At 38.7% G+C, this 18,093-nt stretch overlaps 1 protein-coding gene across 1 annotated transcript in view; it reads right to left on the bottom strand.

The window, feature by feature from the left end:
* Nucleotides 1-9,043: 9,043 nt before the first annotated feature.
* Nucleotides 9,044-18,093, bottom strand: part of LOC309669104 (N-terminal EF-hand calcium-binding protein 1-like) — a gene marked incomplete at both ends in the record, with an annotated part of 75,398 nt that continues 66,348 nt past the window's right edge. The window contains 5 exons of the mRNA XM_082479703.1: nt 9,044-9,072; nt 12,234-12,325; nt 13,365-13,442; nt 15,559-15,671; nt 17,277-17,330. Of these exons, the coding sequence (XP_082335829.1) occupies nt 9,044-9,072; nt 12,234-12,325; nt 13,365-13,442; nt 15,559-15,671; nt 17,277-17,330 (366 nt within the window). The remainder of the gene's footprint in view (nt 9,073-12,233; nt 12,326-13,364; nt 13,443-15,558; nt 15,672-17,276; nt 17,331-18,093) is intronic.

The following is an 18,093-nucleotide window of genomic DNA, read 5'->3' as shown; positions in this document are numbered from 1 at the left end:
TGTCTGGATGCAAGGCCAGACTTAAAGTACTGCTGGTTTTAATACTGATTTTTATATTCCATGTGCAGCATTTCCACCCTTCTATAAGAAACTGAATCAGTTCTCTGAATTCCCAACCTTAATGCCTTGAACAATATTGAACTTAGTAATTTTGTATGTTCACAGAAAGGATCAAATACAGCAGAGATTTCCTTCTGAAACTTTCAAGCGTTTCTCTTTCTCAGAAAAAGCCAGAGTTTCTTCCTGATCATCCAATTGTACTTGAAAAGCCAGTAAGTGCATTTTTAGTATTAAGTGAAGTTATAAAAACAGTCATGGAGGTTTTGACAACCCATTTGATAGGAAACATTTTTCTTCAGACTAGCCTGCCAAATTGATAAAACCTTCAAAAGACAGATTGTGTAGTTCAACTCTGTTACTTTTGTACATAACTTCCTCAGTCACTATTTGGCATCTTACTGCAGCAAGTACCATATAAATGAAAAGTGTTTTTTCTTTATTTTCAGGAAAAAGATCAGGTATGCTTCCAAATTTAAAGTTGGTATGAAATCATATTAAAGCTTTCTACTATGAAATTGCAGTACATAGCTTTGGTATTCTGTGTGAATTCAATCTCTGTCTTTAAGAGAACAATCTTCATAAACTTCTGGCTCGGTGAAAGTCTGATTCCAGTGTTTAAGTTGTCCATGCATCAGTGTCTACTACAGAACTATTAATGAGCTTAATGCAGTTTGTGTTAGCATTCTTTCTGGAATGTGGTGTTGGGGAGAAATGAACAGAAATGATGAATGTGAAGGATATCCAGAAGTGCCAACTTAACCTTTGAGATTAAATTATCCTGAAATACTTGGTATGCTAAGAGAAAAAAATCTAATGGTTCGCATTCCACACACCAAGTGTAGGGAAACATTCTTGAGTATAAACATTATAATATCAAATCAGGCTACATGCTGGGCTGCTTTTGAGGCTATCAGGGTGTAGTTCTAGAAACAGGATTCCTATCCTGGAGAAGTATGTCCAGATGACTACTGCATTGGCCACAATTTGATGCAGTTTTAAACTTTTGAAATTTCTATTCTTTGGAAGAACAAAGCTAAGCTAATATATGACTGTGATGAGCCTTCCCTGATCTTACTTTTTACATCTTTCTGTTATACTTGTCCTCAAGATGAAAGCTTTACTTGTTTGAAAACCTGCCTGCAGATGGGGAGGTATCAACTCATGAATTTCCTAACGCACACACCCCCTTCCTGTTGCTTGAGTTTCTAAGGGGGGGAAATTTTGACAATATATACACTTTCTCATTGTTATGTTCATAGGTGAAGGAGGACCCCCCCACAGAAATGGAATCAGTGGACGAATGAACTCTAAAATTGCTCATGACTTGGCTAAATTGCAAAGAATTCGAATACAGGGAAAGAAAGATTGTAAAAACTGGTGCAAGCCAGGATGGGTTGCATATGTTTTAAGAGATTGTTTTGGGGCTGGAAGATCTATGTCTGTAGGATGATGTCATAAGTGTATCCAGTTTATATATAGTCTTGTCTTTAGAAATAGGAGTATCTCACTGATTGTGAGGCCTGCTCTTAAAGTCTTTCCTCTGCTTTGTGTAAGTCATATGTATGTAAGCCCCTACCAGCATATGATAGTTTATCATACAGGTAAAATAGAAGTGAGTTTTCTGAGCCTATTTCAGCTGCAAAAGGGGATGGGTAAATTGCAAACTCTTATTAGGATCTTGTGTTAGAATAACATAATGAGTATCACTTAGCTATCATTATAGGTGGCTTAAGCACAAAGTATGGATGGTTGAGTAGGCTAAAGGAAAAAATCTTGTTCTCATTAAAAGAAAGTAAAAGCTGGCAAATTTGCTATGTGATCTTGGAGACAGTGTTTGAAAAGGGTATTTCAAGTATACTGGTCTCATTAGTATATACAGGTGATATTATTAGCTTGCCAGTCATAGTTCAGAAGTTAGTCCCACATTATAAGCATAAAACTTGGTCAGTGACAAGTTTTTTTTTTTGGAATTGACTAGAATAAATGTTTTGGTGTTAATACAGGATAAAACTATCCACTGTTGTGTTCTGGCGTCAAATTTTAGTGTAGACATTGGATTTTTAGTACTTTGGGAGTTTGTTTGGAGGCTTATTAACATGAACTAAACATATAAGTTCTTTGGATGTGGACTGTCTTAAGATGTATTTTGTATGCCACCATGGATTACCAGCTTGCTTTTCACTAAGCAGTTTTCTTATTGGTGAGGAAGAGGAAAAAATTACCATTGTTTCCAAGATCATTTCAGCTCTGGAGTCCCCAGCATAAAAAGGACATGGACCTGCTGGAGATTGTCCGGAGGAGAGCCACGAGGATGATCCAGGGGCTGCAGCACCTCCTATGAGGAGAGGCTGAAAGAGTTGGGGCTGTTCAGCCTGGAGAATAGAAGGCTCCGGGGAGATCTTATTGCGGCCTTCCAGTACCTAAAGGGGGCCTACAGGAGAGCTGGGGAAGGACTTTTTACTAGGGCATGTAGTGATAGGACGAGGGGGAATGGCTTTAAACTGGAAGAGGGCAGGTTCAGATTAAACATTAGGAAGAAGTTTTTCACTTTGAGGGTGGTAAGGCACTGGAAGAGGTTGCCCAGAGAGGTTGTTGAGGCCCCCTGCCTGGAGGTGTTCAAGGCCAGGCTGGATGTGGCCTTGGGCAACCTGGTCTAGTGGGAGGTGTCCCTGCCTATGCCAGGGGTCTTCAAAGTCCTTTCCAACCTAAACCATTCTATGATTCTATGCTGAATTTCAAGAATGAAGAGTGATAAAACACACTTCAAAATTAGAAGAAAAAAAACCAATAACTGCAAACATTTTATGGGACAAAGACCTGCATTATTTCCTCTTCTGAGTTAGCTGCCTCTGTTGGAAAACATTACTAGTGAGACTTTCATCAAATACAGGACTGATTAGTCAACATGGAAATAGGAAAGGCCTCTGACTGCTCAGAATGTGGGGGTCATTGGTATATAGCTTCTCTTAAAACAGTGACACTGAATAAGCAATTTTTCTGTCCGGGAGAGGGTTTATCTCAAATGAGAATAATCTGAGCTCAATATGCCATAAAAGGATTGAGCCTATTACAGTTTTTTCTTAATACTTCTTATAATATATAGGTTGAAGGAAAAGAGTTTCATAATTCTTGAGCATGTAATCTGAGAAGGCACCTGGGATCAAAGAAAAATTGAAGATAAATTCAAAACTGATTTATCCAGAAAAGGCAGTTATTTCAGGCTCCTTCTGGTGCAATACAGTGACATCAGTCTGTCATGTCAAATTGCCTGCTTTGTGTGACACTTTGCTTATTGAGACTGGATGTCAGAGTTTGAGCGTTCTGCGCTGAAGTAAAGAAGTTGATTAATAGTGGAAAGCCTATAGGACAAGTACAAACAGCTTTAGTTTTGATGCAGACAGTGTTTTCCAGGTGCTGTTCCTTTCAAATCTATTTAGTGATGAGAAAAAAATTATAAACTACAGTCTTTTTTTTAGGTTTGTATTTTTTTGTCTTATTTATTTCTTTTTCTTTCCTAAGCATGTTTTTGGTAGCTTTTAATGAATTTTCCCAGAATCATTTATTTTGGAAGGGACCTCTTGAGATCACTTAGTCCAACCTCCCTGCTCAAGCAGAGTCAGCTAGAGCAGGTTGCCCAGGATTGTGTCCAGTCAAGTTTTGAGTATTTCCACAGGCAGAGCCTTAACAACATCTCTGTGGAGGGATTGCACAGCCTGTTGCAGTGTTTCACCCTCACAGTGAAAAAACAATCGGTTTGGGGAGGCTGTGAAAGCTGTGTCTCTTTCATCAGATCTTACTGGATTTTCTCATTAGTTAAAAAGAAAAAAGAAATCAAAAATCTTCCTCAGAGCCTTTCTGGTTTCTGGAAGGGTGGGAGATAGACAATCTAATTTTAAGGACATCCTGTAGTAGAGCTGGTACGATAGTGAGAAATTATCTGAATGTTGCTGTTCCTGACATCTCTAAGGTGAGTGCTGAGGGGGATTGTTGTGGTGTCCTGATAACAAGTCATCTAAATACAGTGCTCTTTTGGTAAAGCAGTAACAGAAATTATAGTAGAATGTTTGTATCCTGATGATATCATTATTCAGGTCGTGTTTTCAGTGGAGTGTGCAAAACCACTTAACTTACACTGAACAGTAAGTGGTGTTCAGTTGTTCCATTTTCCATCCTCTTTCCTCTGCACTTTAGTTTCCTTCATGCAGCAGATTCTGTAATTACATGGGAAAATTTCAGTGTGTTGACTGATCCCATGTCACCCATTTTTCTGCAGAGAAAACAGAGGGATTGATGAATGCATGCATAAATTAAGTGAATGATGCTTAAATGGGGCAGAAGGAGACCTTCACATAAATTTCTAATGCGGAAAAGACAATCCTACAACATGTCAATGAGATGGTATTTAGGAGCAGGTGGTTGGTAACAGTTTGCTGCCAAATTGAGTATTCGGGTGGTTCTTGCCCATCTTAAGACTTTACTAGTTCTGAATTTTTGAAGTCACTGCTGAAGTATATGGCCATCTATGAGCGAAAGGTGTATTTTCAGATGGAGAAAGCTTCCTAGAGTGACTTGTACAAGGGAGATGTTGTTATTACAGTTAGTGGGCTGTGGGTTGTGCTTGTCCTGAAGGACATTGGGATTTTTTGAGATGTGGGGATCAGGCCTACCTATTCATAGCTCAGCATTTGAACTGAAGTGATGTTACTGTGTTGAGAAAGTCTGCCAGGAAGGCTTCAGATTAAGTCTCTCTGGTTAATGAAAGTAGAACTGTTTGTATTAATCAAAAAAATACAGAATCGTTAAATGTAAGTGGAGTAGAAAAGGGTTATAAGCAGACCCATGAAAACTTGGTTTAAATGACCTCTTATAACTGAAGTAATTTGAGAGTTTGTTTGTCTTACAGGAAAAGAGCAACCCTTTTATTGACATATGCAAGAAGTGACAGGTTGTTTGGAAGATGACAAATCCATCAATGAAGGAGCTACATATGATCTAGATCTTTACAATTTTTGAAGGTACTTGGGTGCCTACTGATGGAAGTAGGACCCTATGAAACTTATGGAAATGCCTGTTTCTTCCAGCAATTGCCTGAATGCTTTAAATGTCAAACCTTTAATTTGTAATGCCTGAGATGGTAATACAATTACAATGAAAATAAATAATTTTACATTTTGCTGTGCCAGAATTTTGTCCTTGAATCGTCTGTGTTAGGTAGACATATAGTTTGACCATAAATTCTAAACCAGTACTTGATGGGGTCTTTTTGCTTGCTCCCACCTCCTTTCCTTAGCAGTAATAATGGACCGACAAAATCTGGTTGTGTCAAATCTCACATGTTTTGGGGTATGTGCTCCTCTAGCTTAATCCCCTCCCTCCCCCCCCCCCCCCCCCCCCCCCCCCCCCCAAAAAAAAACCCCAAACCAAAACCAACCACTAAACAACCTGAGCCTTCACTTGCTTGCTTTCTTAATTTGAAATCTCCACCTTGACACAAGAGATTCCTTGATATTTTGTGGATACATACCTTCTTTGAAGGTATGAAAGTGTCTTGTTACTAACAGTTTCACTAAAATGGGAAATCTTCTCTTATCATGGATCAGAACAAGAGAACTGTCGACGCATTCAAGTCCTTGAAGCTCTTTGTAAATAACTGTCCAGTGGTTTTGACTTTGAAACGTGTAAGGAATGGGCAAAATTGAAGAACAAGACAGATTTTAATCATGTCTTATATGGGTAAAAGGGTGTACTAATACATAGTTAACTCTATAACTTTTTTTCTTAAATTAGAATAGTATTTAACAGTGAAGTGGAAAGCAGTAGTTTGAGTATTTCCTGAAGGTATCATCCAGTTGACAGGCATCAATAATATTTTGTATGTATATAATTACCTTCAAAACCTGTATTCAGACCTACAGTAACATTATTTAACTGAAGGCAATTTTTTAATCTCTGTCACAAATTATAATGGAAGCTAAATAAGAATGTGTTGAATAGTAATTACAATAGTGCAGAAAACTTTCAAGTTGTGTTTGATAGACACGAGATTTCTTTCTCTGAACTGTGCAAGTAAACTTGTTTGAATTCAGTTTCTTTTCTGTCTAGCAGCAGTTAGTCAATTAAACAAAGCTTCCAAGTGTATTCTATTTGTATGTTGTTTACAAGTAATGCTACAAAGAACCGAAATCTTTTTTGTTTGTTTTTTAATCACTAGGAGTTTTTTAGAGTGAGTCCTATGGATCTTTTTCACTAGCATGTGTTGAAGGTAATTTCTGTGTGTAGGTCTCAAAACTCTTAAGTGAAATTTCTCAAACTTGTCCTTGTGTACGATTCATTAGGACCTGGGGTATTGGTTGACAGCCAGCTGAATGTGAGCCAGCAGTGTGCCCAGGTGGCCAAGAAGGCCAATGGCATACTGGCCTCTATCAGGAATAGTGTGGTGAGCAGGATCATCCCCCTGTACTCGAGGTGGGGCCTCACCAATGCCAAGTACTGTGTTCAGTTTTGGGCCCCTCACTACAAGAAAGACACTGAGGTGCTGGAGCGTGTCCAGAGAAGGGCAACAAAGCTGGTGAGGGGTCTGGAGAACAAGTCTTGCAAGGAGTGGCTGAGGGAACTGGGGTTGTTTAGCCTGGAGAAGAGGAGGCTGAGGGGAGACTGTATAGCTCTCTACAACTACCTGAAAGGAGGTTGTAGCGAGGTGGGGGTAGACCTCTTCACACTAGTAACAAAAGATAGAACAAGAGGAAATGGCCTCAAGTTACGCCAGGGGAGGTTTAGATTGGATATTAGGAAAAAGTACTTCACAGAAAGAGCTGTTAAGCACTGGAACAGGCTGCCCAGGAAGGTAGTGGAGTCACCATCCTTGGAGGTATTTAAGAGGTGGGTAGATGTAGTGCTTAGGGACGTGGGTTAGTGGTGGTTTTAGCAGTGCTAGGTTGATGGTTGCACTTGATGATCTTAAAGGTCCCTTCCAACTTAGACAATTCTATGATTCATGAAAGTGTTTTTTTACTAGTAAATATACAAAGGAGAATAACTGTTAGAAGGACATATGACCTACTAGAAACTCCCCCGGCACCCCCAATTGACATGAAATTCTAAAGCAGGTTATTTTAAGAGTAATTTTAATATACTTTATCCAGTGAAAGGAAAAAATGTAAGCCTCAGTGTAGTGTTTCAGTTTTCGCTTAAGAAATTACCCTCTAGCAGTGTCACATGTCATTGTATTTCCTTTGTCGGTAGATCAGTAGTGAAAAAAGAAAACATGCCATAGACTAGACTGACATGTTGGCAGAGGACAAAAGCCAGCCAGATCCTCAGGAATAGAAGTTTTACTTTTACTTTGCTAAAGACACGAAACCTTTAAACTTTCACTAATCTGCCATTTGTGAATGTAATATGTCTATTTGGATGCCAAATAGAATGAACAGACCATGTCAATATGGGAAAGGTTTGGACTTCATCGTTGAAAGCATTCACTTTTGCTGAGTTACTCTAAGGAGATTTAAAGGTGAAATTTGTCTCTAACATGAGCACCTACGTTTAGGTGTGTAGGTATCACTTTCTGACATCTACATTTGCTTAAGAACCTAAGCTCCATTGACTTTTTTGGCAAAGGGTTTGATTCAGTTGCCTAAAGGTAGGCATCTGGTGGCATCTGAGACATGTAGGATATCTGAAGCAGCTGTGTGGGCTTGGCATGAATGACACAACCTATACGTAATTCATGTCCTTCTCAGCTGGGAGGTGGAGACCAGTTGGGATACCCTAGAGCATCTCACAGGTACTAGATGCCTTTGCTTAGGCAACTAATTTTGCCTCAGAGCTCCATTGATACAATAGGATTGCATGCAGGTACCTCAGTGTGATGATACCTTTCTTAAACTTGAGTTCAATCCTGGTCATGGTTTCTGGAATACGGAACCTTACTGCAATGAAGATTGCTTGCTTCTAGTCTAAATTCCCTACGTGTAATTGCATATGGTAATGTGCTGGTTGAGTTGGAATGAAAATAGAGAAGTCCTACAGTGAAGAAGATTATTTTTTTTTTAATTGAATATGACTTTCAAGTTACTTTTTGGGTACTGTTTGTAACCTTGGACTGCTAGCTGAGTGGAGAGAGCGGTCATTAGCGTGTGGAGCTTGTCAGCCTGTCATGGAGGTTACAATAGTCACTTGCCTTTCATTCTTGGGCTGGAGGACACACCTACTGCTCAGATGCAGGGACAACAGCAAGATTTCTTAGGGAAGAAAGTATTTCTACTTCCAGGTTTATGGCTCTTTTTATGTTCTAACAGCGGTTTCTCTAATGACTTTTCAGTGAGCTGCCAGTGATCTAATTAAAATATTTTCTGAGTGTTCAGGATGTAGATTTCAAAGCAAATTGGTTGTGAAAAGTTAAGTCTGTGGACCCAAAGCTGCTTGGCAGACAGGCAGGCGTGCCTCCTCTTGCGAGGGTGGGGGCTGGAGGCTGTGAAGGGACAATGGTACTGCCTTGTCTTGTCGTGGGCAGAAAATTTCCCGTATGAGTGAAGTTGACACAAAAAGTTGTCCCTATGTTTATTCTCCTAAGCAATGACTTACAGCTTCTCTGAAGCGTAAGACATTTACAAAACTGTTCGTGTTCATACCGGTTTCTTCTGTAAAAGGAGAAAACAGCAGCATTAAGTAATAATTGTTTATTAGTGTAAGACTAAAACTTTTCACAAATATTTATAGTCATACCAATCAAGATGTACTTTTCTGTGACAGTTTGGTCTGGATATACACAATAAACAGTTCAGTGTAGTTGTTTTATTTCAGCTTTTAGAATGCCTCATTTCACTGAAGAAGAGAAGGTAATAAATGTGCGTTTTAAAATGGAAAATATTACATCCATGGTAACACAGGATCACATCATAAATTCCTAACCTGGCACACCTGTACACTGCTATATGAATGTCACTGTAATGAAAAACAATGCAACATTAACAGTACGCAGCTTCTAGTTGTTGTTGAGGACCCACCACGATGCTGAAAGAGAGAAGAATTTATTTAGTTGTTAACATAAAGAGTATTTCTGTCTCTACCTCTTGTAAAACTCCTAAATAAAATAGCTATCATGTGCATAAAGAAACACTCATTTATATATGCAGCTAATACTACTTTATTTGAAAACTGCATATTTTCAAGGACAAAGCCTCTCCAGGCAGGGGAAGAATACTTAAAATACCAGGAGAGCTGAATATAACTGCTGGGGGGGTAGCTTTAGTGCAAGAATTTATATCTCTTTTTGATATCCAAGGAAGCATTAACGTGTCATAGGTGTGGATGCATAGAATTAAGCACCCAGATCCCAGAGAGCAAACCACATAAATCCTCGCTCCTGTCCTGCGGCATGCATCAGTATTCTAGCTGAGCAACGTGTCCCCTGGGTGGTTGTGCTGCCTGTAATGACTTTCTTTCCTGGTGACATTATTCAAACCTGGTGCTGTTCTTTTTACACAACTCAAGGAATTAAGAGTGTTTTGCCCAAAAAGTAAGGGAAGTGATGGGCTTGTAAAATGTCATTCCCATAAAAGAAGATTTGTAATCATGAGATTATAGACAGGGCTGTAGTGAAACACGTTTGTACTTCTCCCCCACAGCCCTTCCCCATTGCCCTTCTGAAATTGAACCTTATACAGAGAGGAACCACAAGATTAGACAGTTCTATGATTCTATGCCATCCCTGGAGGTATTTAAAAGTCGGGCAGACGTGGTGCTTAGCGACATGGTTTAGCGGTGGTTTTGGCAGTGTTAGGTTGATGGCTGGACTTAATGATCTTCAAGGTCCCTTCCAACCTGGACAATGATTCTATGATTTATGGAGAGAGACAGGAAGGAAGGGAAGGAATTGTGACCGTATCTGAGATGCCAAGGCCCCTCAGCGGAGGGGTGTTCCAGGCTTGGTAGGTTTTGCGCAACGCAATTTGGGAATTAAATTCATTAATACAACTTGTTTCTGTGAACGTGTCCATAAATGGTTCAATTTATGGCATTCTTCTGAAAAATGTTATTCTTAAGGAAGAACATTGAGAATGTACTTAAGAATCCTACCTGAATTTGGCCTAGTAGTCTCTGACACATCAGTGGATTAATGAATTTTGGCAAAAAAAATGCCAATTTAACATTTTATTTCACGGATTACCATGTCATAAGTGTTCAACAGTTTTCCCCTAGCTTTTGTTTTCTTCACCAAAAGGTTCTCTAGTGTCCTCAACTCCAGTTCTTATGTAAAGATTAGGTATTCACTGAAGATGAATGGAGTGATTCATGCCACCCCGGTAGACTCGTGCCACCCCAGTAGATTGGCCTGAAGCAACTTGGTCAGTTAATGGGTGCGCAAGTGAGCGTAATAGGTTTTGGTTCCTGTTAACTTATGGTAAATGAATTCCCTTTAGGATAATACTGGATCTAAGAGTCTTGAAAGCCCATGTCTTCCTGAATCATTCTTAGCCTGCTAAGTGTATCCTTATTAATTTTAATTAATCAGCTGAATGACGACTCTTGGGTTGCGATCTTTGAATTAGATTCAGAATAGTGTTTAGAATTGTTTCAGTTCTTAGTTAACCAGATGTGTAAAAACCTGTAGGTGTGTCTGAGCTAAGGTAAATTTGTTTTTAAAGTAGAGGCTATCTGTGTGCTAGTTGCAGACAGGTTGGGTTTTTCCTTGATTTTACAGTGGTATTGCTTTACGGTGTATAAAATTCTTTCATAAAGTGTACTGGTAGCACTGCAGCCATCCTTTTTTACTTCATGACCATTTTCTGTCTTTCAAATACAAGTATGCTTTGTGTAGATCAAATACTCAAAGTACTTTGCATGGAAGCAAAGTTCAAATGTCCACATGGATTTCTAAATAACAGATAACCTATAAAATGGTGAAAAGAACTGTGAATGTGTTCCTTCTCATTGCTCCCCCCCCCCCCCCCCCCCCCAAGGAGTGCACAGCGAGAAATGCTGTTTCTATGGCAACTGCCTGCCAGGGTAGAGCGCTGCAGACTGAAATCCTTCTTAGCAGGTGGAGTCGATGCTTTAAGGAGCATTTTGAATCCCATTTCAGACACTTCTATATTTAGGCATTTATAAACGATGTTTACATTTTATTGTATGTTAATTGTACTGTGTAAACATTCCCGGATCACTCCCCTGGAACACTCCTGGGTCATACACAGTCCAGCCCTTGGACACAAAGAAGTTTGGGAAAAGGCTGTGTTGTTTCCTACAGCCAAGTTTGTATTAAATCCAGCAATTTCCCAGTAAGATACAAGATTCGAAGGGATTCTTGGTTCATTAAGTGCAATCTCTTGATACTGCAGGAATCCCTGGCGTATAACTGTGTGTTCAGATCAGGCTCATGAGGTCTGAAAATGTCTTGGCTGGTTTCTTTTAAGGAGAAACACCAGGTATAGGACTGTGTAATTTTTTATTTTTTTTTCTACTAGATGGGTTTTTATTATTTTAAATTTAGTCTGTAGTCAGACATAGGGGAAAACGGGGTTTCATTGTAATAGATTTGTGTTGCCTGAGAAGCTTGCTGTCTCCTCCCCAAAGATATGGGCTTGATGTGTGCTTTGCTTCATCCTGCACTGTCTCTTTTAACTATCATTTCTCTGAGCAGAAGATGTTGTGTGCTCATTGGTTTGTATTAGAAATAGTAATCTGGACTCATTAACACCTCCCTTTTTCAAAGTAGTTTGTTTTTTTCCCTGTTTTAACATAGCAGGGAGCATGTACAATAAATTGCTTAGTAACCAGAAATTATTAGTAATTAAGACTCGCATCAGTCAATGTAAATATGATTAAGTTGAAGGCTTCATCAGCAAGCAATTTTTTTTTGCCTGAAAATCTTAAACAGGGTCTATTTTACTAGTCACAAATTGTATTGTTTATTCTAGATATTTTCTTAAATAGTGTACACTAGCGTAACTTTCCACTATATAAAATAAAGCCTTGTGGGTCTTATTCTTGCTGATGCATTTTACATTTCTGTGCTTAAAATAAAACCACTTGGAGTCCCTTCTCCTTCATACTTTACCAAAGAAAACCTGACTAAGGGTGATATTATGCAGTGGTCCTGCATATGGAACACACTAATATAGCAGAACTCTTCGCATGGAATAAAGAAAAGACTGTAAAAAGTTGGTATTTACCAGGGACTACCATTGTTGTGATGAGCTCTGGAGTTTCCAAGAAGTCCACGTTACTTCTTTGGAATGTCTTGCTGTAATTCATTTGAAGGTGGCTAAATAGTTGTAAAACATAAGAATAAGAATCAAGTTTTTGAAGGGGGCTAAAGATTTTTATGAGCATCAGAAATTTTACAATTAATGCTGTAACAGAGGTTTTGTTCTTCAAAACTTAGAAAATTATGATAGTGAAGAAAGAGACCAGATAAGCTGTGAAGTTTTGCATGTTATATTAAACATGCTTTTTCTTCTGTATGCTTAACTGTTACCCCGACACTCATCTCTTGGTTGTTCCAAGTGTGTTGATGTTTTATCAGTGTTCTTGAGTCTTTCTGAGAGTAAACTTTGAACTGGAGGTTTGTTCAAATGGAAGGAAACTAAGCTTCAAGAGCCTTCTCCGTCTTCCTTCAGAATGGTATCTGTCTACAGATTTAGGATCGTTGGTTTTGTTTGTTTTTTTTTTTTAATAGTAAAAGTAGTTAAGGAAAATCTCTCTACTCAATTTCTTAGGCATCTGTCTGCTGCAGGCTAGAACTCAGCCGGTAAGACTTTTAATCACTATAACTTCTATTTTGGCCCCAAAACAGACATTCTGGGAATCTGTCAGGTGGGGTTTTGTGATGCGGATTTGGGAAGCTTTGGGACAGCTCCCCATGACTGCTTGCATGCTTGAGTGTGTTGCTGGATGGCACACCTCCCGCCTCATTAATTTCTTTCATTGTCATCATTGAACTAGGGCCATATTGCTGTTTCCCTATTACTTTGTCTCTGATCAACTCCCACACATCTGGTGCCATACCTTTCTCTGTCTGCTTTCAGACATAGTCTGTTCTGTTCGCACTAGCTGTGTCTTTCTGACATTTTTATTTATATGTTTCAGTATGTTTTAGTCTTTAGCAACTGAAGTGTTGTTCTGAGGTATTAACTGTTATGTATTTAGCAAGAGATCGATTAGCAGTATTTAAAGTAATTTGTATTCAGTCCTTCTACGCAACTGCTCGCTAACCTTCAAAACTTTCTGTAGTAAAAAAAAAACAAACCAACCCCCAAACAAACAAACAAACAAAAAACCAAACCAAACAACCCCAAACTTACCTATTCCAGGCATTGCTGTTCTCCCAGAACTCATAAACAATGAAGCGGGAATCACTTGGAATCTTCTGTATGGAAACACTAAGAATTGTAGGAAAGAACTAGTTTAATCAAACATGACAAAGTTATTTGACATACACATCTTATTCCAAATTGCTTACGAGTATGAACCAAATGCAGTAATTTTTGGAAAAAGAAACAAATTAAACCCCCCAAATAATAAATTTAACAAATAAGTGATTTGGGGAAATATACTGTGAATTATCTGAGCTTTATTTAAAAAAAAAAAACAAAAACAAAAACAAAAACAAACCCTCATGGAATATATTTATGGCTTTTTATTTATTAATATTTTATCTTAGTACACTTATGATGGACTCTTATGTGAGAAACTAATTTTTTATATTGCTCCAGTAGCATAATTTATCTAAAGAAATAATACAGGAAATGAATCAAACAACTGTGGTTCAGGGAAGAACAGCTAATACAGCATATTGCACGTAGAGAACTGTTCAAGTAAGTTTGTAGAGTAACTTGTGCTGTTTCATTGAAGAATTAAACTGTGACAAGTCATCCTTTTGTACGAGAGCTGTATCAAAGTGGCATAGTTTAGGTGCTTTGGAAGCAAATAGCAATGGAATATAAAGACAGATATGCTGAAGTCTGCACCAGATACACTTTTAAAATAATTTTTAAATAATAAAATAATATTACTTGTTCTTATGTCGTTCAGCTAACAATTTATCATGGGTGGAAAATGACCCACAGAATAACTGCTGATCCTTTGCAGAGAATCATCCTGCTTATTATCCTGAGCATATCAGCTTTATAGCGTGTAGGGTACTTGGGCATTTGGGTACTCAAATCGGTGTTTAGATGCATAGCACAAAAAATATATGTACGTATTTCTCTGAGTGCCCAAGTGTGAGGTTGCTGATCTTACTGCTGATATGCTTGCAAAATGGTCTCTGATTATATTTTATGCTGCAATAAGAAATTTCGTATGATTTATTGGTTTTCTCCAGCTGTATGCAAACGTACATTGTGAAATAGCAAAAATAGCAAGAACTGTCGGAAAAACACAAGGCAACGTCAGGAGCACCTGCAGTGAAAAACCACCGGTAGGTGGCATTACAGACTTACCAAAGGCCTGTAAACTTGGGAAAGAAAGTAATTTTTTGCCATCATTTGTTCAGCTGCATTCTGAAGTCATGTAATCTCTCCTTCCTGACAAGTTTGCCGTCACTACAGTGTTTGGTTGGGTGTTCGTTTTTGGAAGGCAGCTGGGGGACTTCTCTGTGTTTTTTCCAGCTCTTGGCCCACAAGAGAATTTTATTTTCCTCATCTGTCTGCCTTTACAAATGAACCACTGCAAAAAGGTCACTCTTCTTCCACCTTAACTTACTCTTTCTGGTCTGTGAGCACTACTGATATGATCACCATTAAGTGAGATGATCTCATAGCAACAAGGCTTATAAATTAGGGATGTGATAGGCAGCCTTCGACATGTTTGAATATATAGGAAGATCCTGTATTGTGTACACATTACAAAAATATTTGTTTCATAATTTGTTTCTGTAGTGTGTACAGTAGTAGCTTTCTCAAGTACGCTAATTTAGAAAATTCAGTACAGTGGTGAGTCACTAAAATTTATTCTTAACCCAGTTCTGTTGTTTTATTTAATTCTAAAAGGAGCAAAGCAGAAATACAGTGTTTTATGGAAAATTTTGCTTTGTAATTTTTCCCATTCTTTATTACGAATGAAAATTTTAAAATGCCAGCCTTAAGGAAAGATTTTGAAAGCTTCCAAACAGAGAATTGGCAAACAAGTGGGTAAGTTTCTCCCTTGCCAGCTGAGCACAAATGAAGGATGACAAATGAGTTGTCCAATAAAGAGTGTCAGCCAGCCTAGGAGCTTCCAGAAGCCACGAACTGACGACCTGCAGAGCTGAGAAGTCTTGAAGATTTAGCATCTTTGGCATAGCCTGTGTTGCCATTTTGTGATACTACTTAAAGTCTGCATATACACTCCTCCTGATTTTAGGTGGCTTTGAAAAGCTTTGTCTTACGCACATGCGTCACCAGCCAGGAAGGAAGATGTTACAGGTTCTCTCTTCATCCAGCTCCACTGAGAGGTTATTAAAGAAATCAGACTACATCCCTTCCTTCAGCCCAGGGGCAATAACATTGTACTTACTGCAAGCAGCCACCCTGAGTAGAAGCAGATTCCACGTACTGCTTCAGAGCAAGCCGGAATGCCTCGATTTCTTCTTCTATTACAGTCATTTGACGTTGAACGATCATGATGTGCTGATACAAAAACATGACAATGTTACTGCCATATCATCCACTGAATTCCTTGTACTTTAAACTCCAAAAAGTCTATCATAAACCAATAAAAAACACAATCATCAAAAAAAGCCCCACAAAAGTTCCTTTGAAGTTTGCGGTCCCTGTTTTAGTGCTTTGGAGTGGGGAAGTAGAAACACCCGAGTGTAGCTTTTTTATCTCGTCAGGCTGAGGCATAGAATGGAAACACCCAAAATGAGTGTTGACCTTAGAGAAATTGAGAGTTGTCCGAAACCTGGATGAGAAAGTATTATCAGCAGAGTGCAAAGCAAGTGTTTATCTTTCCAATATTCAACAATAAAGTCAGCGTGTTTCCTTGGATTAATCTTTTTGCAAGCAGGGGTGAGGTTTGAGGTAAGAAAATATTCTCACAATCTGCATTGCATGCGGTGTTGCTTTCCTTGAGGTGCTCTGGTAGATCTTTCACCTTTCAGAGCTCTGACTCGCACCTGAATGAGACGCCTAAGGTAGCCCCTCTTAAATGATGAATAGAGAGAGTTTTTTTTTCCTCCACCTTTCTGCAAAAAATGAACAATCTTTATAAACAGGACTATGGAAACACTTGGTAGCACAGAAGTCCTATTTATCCTGAATTATTATGGTTATCATTTAGTTAATGATTAGTTAGTTAGTTTACATATTGATTCATCTATTGAAGCTTGTCAGTTTTACTATAGAAATATATAAAGGAACACCACGTGCTTTTTAATTAATACAACTTCCTCCCATGTACGGCTTTTTGACTTGTTTCTGCCTTGATTAGTGGTACTGTTATCCCATGGATCATCCCTCCATCATAGGCAGCCTCTCTAGCAGTATTGTATAATCTCATTTAAAAAAGGAAAAAATGTAATACAACTCCTGTGATGAAATAAGGCATTTGATAGATTGTCTATTTTGGTTATTTTTTCCTGTGTATTTGATTTGCATTTTGCTTGGTTTAAAGCTCAGAATTTAGGAATGTTAGTGTATTTGACAAACTGATCTTGGGACATGAAGTTAATTGAAAGTAAGTTTATTTATGGTCATGATTTTGGTTTTCTAAGCGGTAATGTTAGTTACTGCTTAACACTAGATGGTCCCCGGTCCTTCCTGGTAAGGCTTCCTGTAGCACTTTTGGGAGGGAGGGAGGGAGGGAGGGAGGCTGGGAGGCTGTACAACCATGATTTGAAGGATGCGTGCAGCATTTAGTGATCGGGAGCTGAGAAGCTATCACCCCATAAACACTGCTGCCAAATTCAGTAAATCTTATAAATGACACCTATTACTCCTTATGTAAGCTGAGTTTTTGGTTCATTGTATCCTTTGAAAACAATGTGAAAAATAAGATAAAAGTTTCTCCCACATATTCTGAGTGTTGGTGTGTTGCGTCTTGCACAATGCATTCTGCTGACTGAGGGATTCTTATCACTGGGGAAATGGAGGATGGCGATAGTTTTATTTTTTAACAAAAGGGATCAGGTGAGATTATTGTCTCAATAGCAAATCAATGCAAATAGCAAATTTGCAATAGCAAATCTCATGGCAAATCAAATGTCAAAAGTCATTATCTCGAAAAGCACTTACAGATTTTGCATTTTCTTCCAAAACTTCCTCTTCAAATGGCTCAAGCTTTAGGTCCTTCAGGCAGTTTAAAAGAAAATGGAAACATAAGAGGCAATACTACAGCTATATTCTGGTCTTACCTTTTTAACAAGCTATTCCAATAGCTAGATTCTGTTACATCTCCCAAAGTTATAATTAAATCCCTTCTTTATTAGCTGTAAGTCAAACACAAGCATTGTTTGCAGAGTCTTGCACATTTTGGTGGTTAAATTCAACCCAGGTTGTTCTATACATTTTTATTTATAATGTTGAGCAGGTAATTTTTCATTTTTAACAAATCTGCTTGCGCACAAATGTATGTTGGACTTAATTCAGAAAAGACCGGTACCTTCTCAAGTTGTCACGTGGACTATGAAGGTGAGCAAGGATGGTAACTTGAAATGAACTACCAGTCATCATAAAACTTTACGTGGAATAAAGCTTCTTGGGGGAGAGGGGGTATAGTTGCATGGGACTGTTTTCTCGCATTGAAAAAGATGTGCACCGTGCTCCCAGTCAGGTTTCTGAACTGCTGCACTTGCTTCTGGGGACGGACTGGGCAGCAGCAGACAGATGGGTGTGTGGGGCAGCAGGATGCTTGCTTAACGCCCAAACTGGATGCGCGCTTCGTCAGTCAGGGGTTCATGCAGACACCATCTCGTAACGCACACAAAATTATCACTTACATGCGAGGCACGTGCAGTACCCTCTAACCCAGTGCCGTATGGATACTCTGAAAAATATCCCCATGCCTGAAAAAGAGCCTCTCGATTTGCAATAAGCAGCTGAAGCAAAATGC

This window comes from Vanellus vanellus, assembly GCF_965231255.1.
Source record: "Vanellus vanellus genome assembly, chromosome: 2".
Classification (NCBI taxonomy): Eukaryota; Metazoa; Chordata; class Aves; order Charadriiformes; family Charadriidae; genus Vanellus; species Vanellus vanellus.
This window is presented reverse-complemented; position numbering and strand designations above follow the sequence as displayed.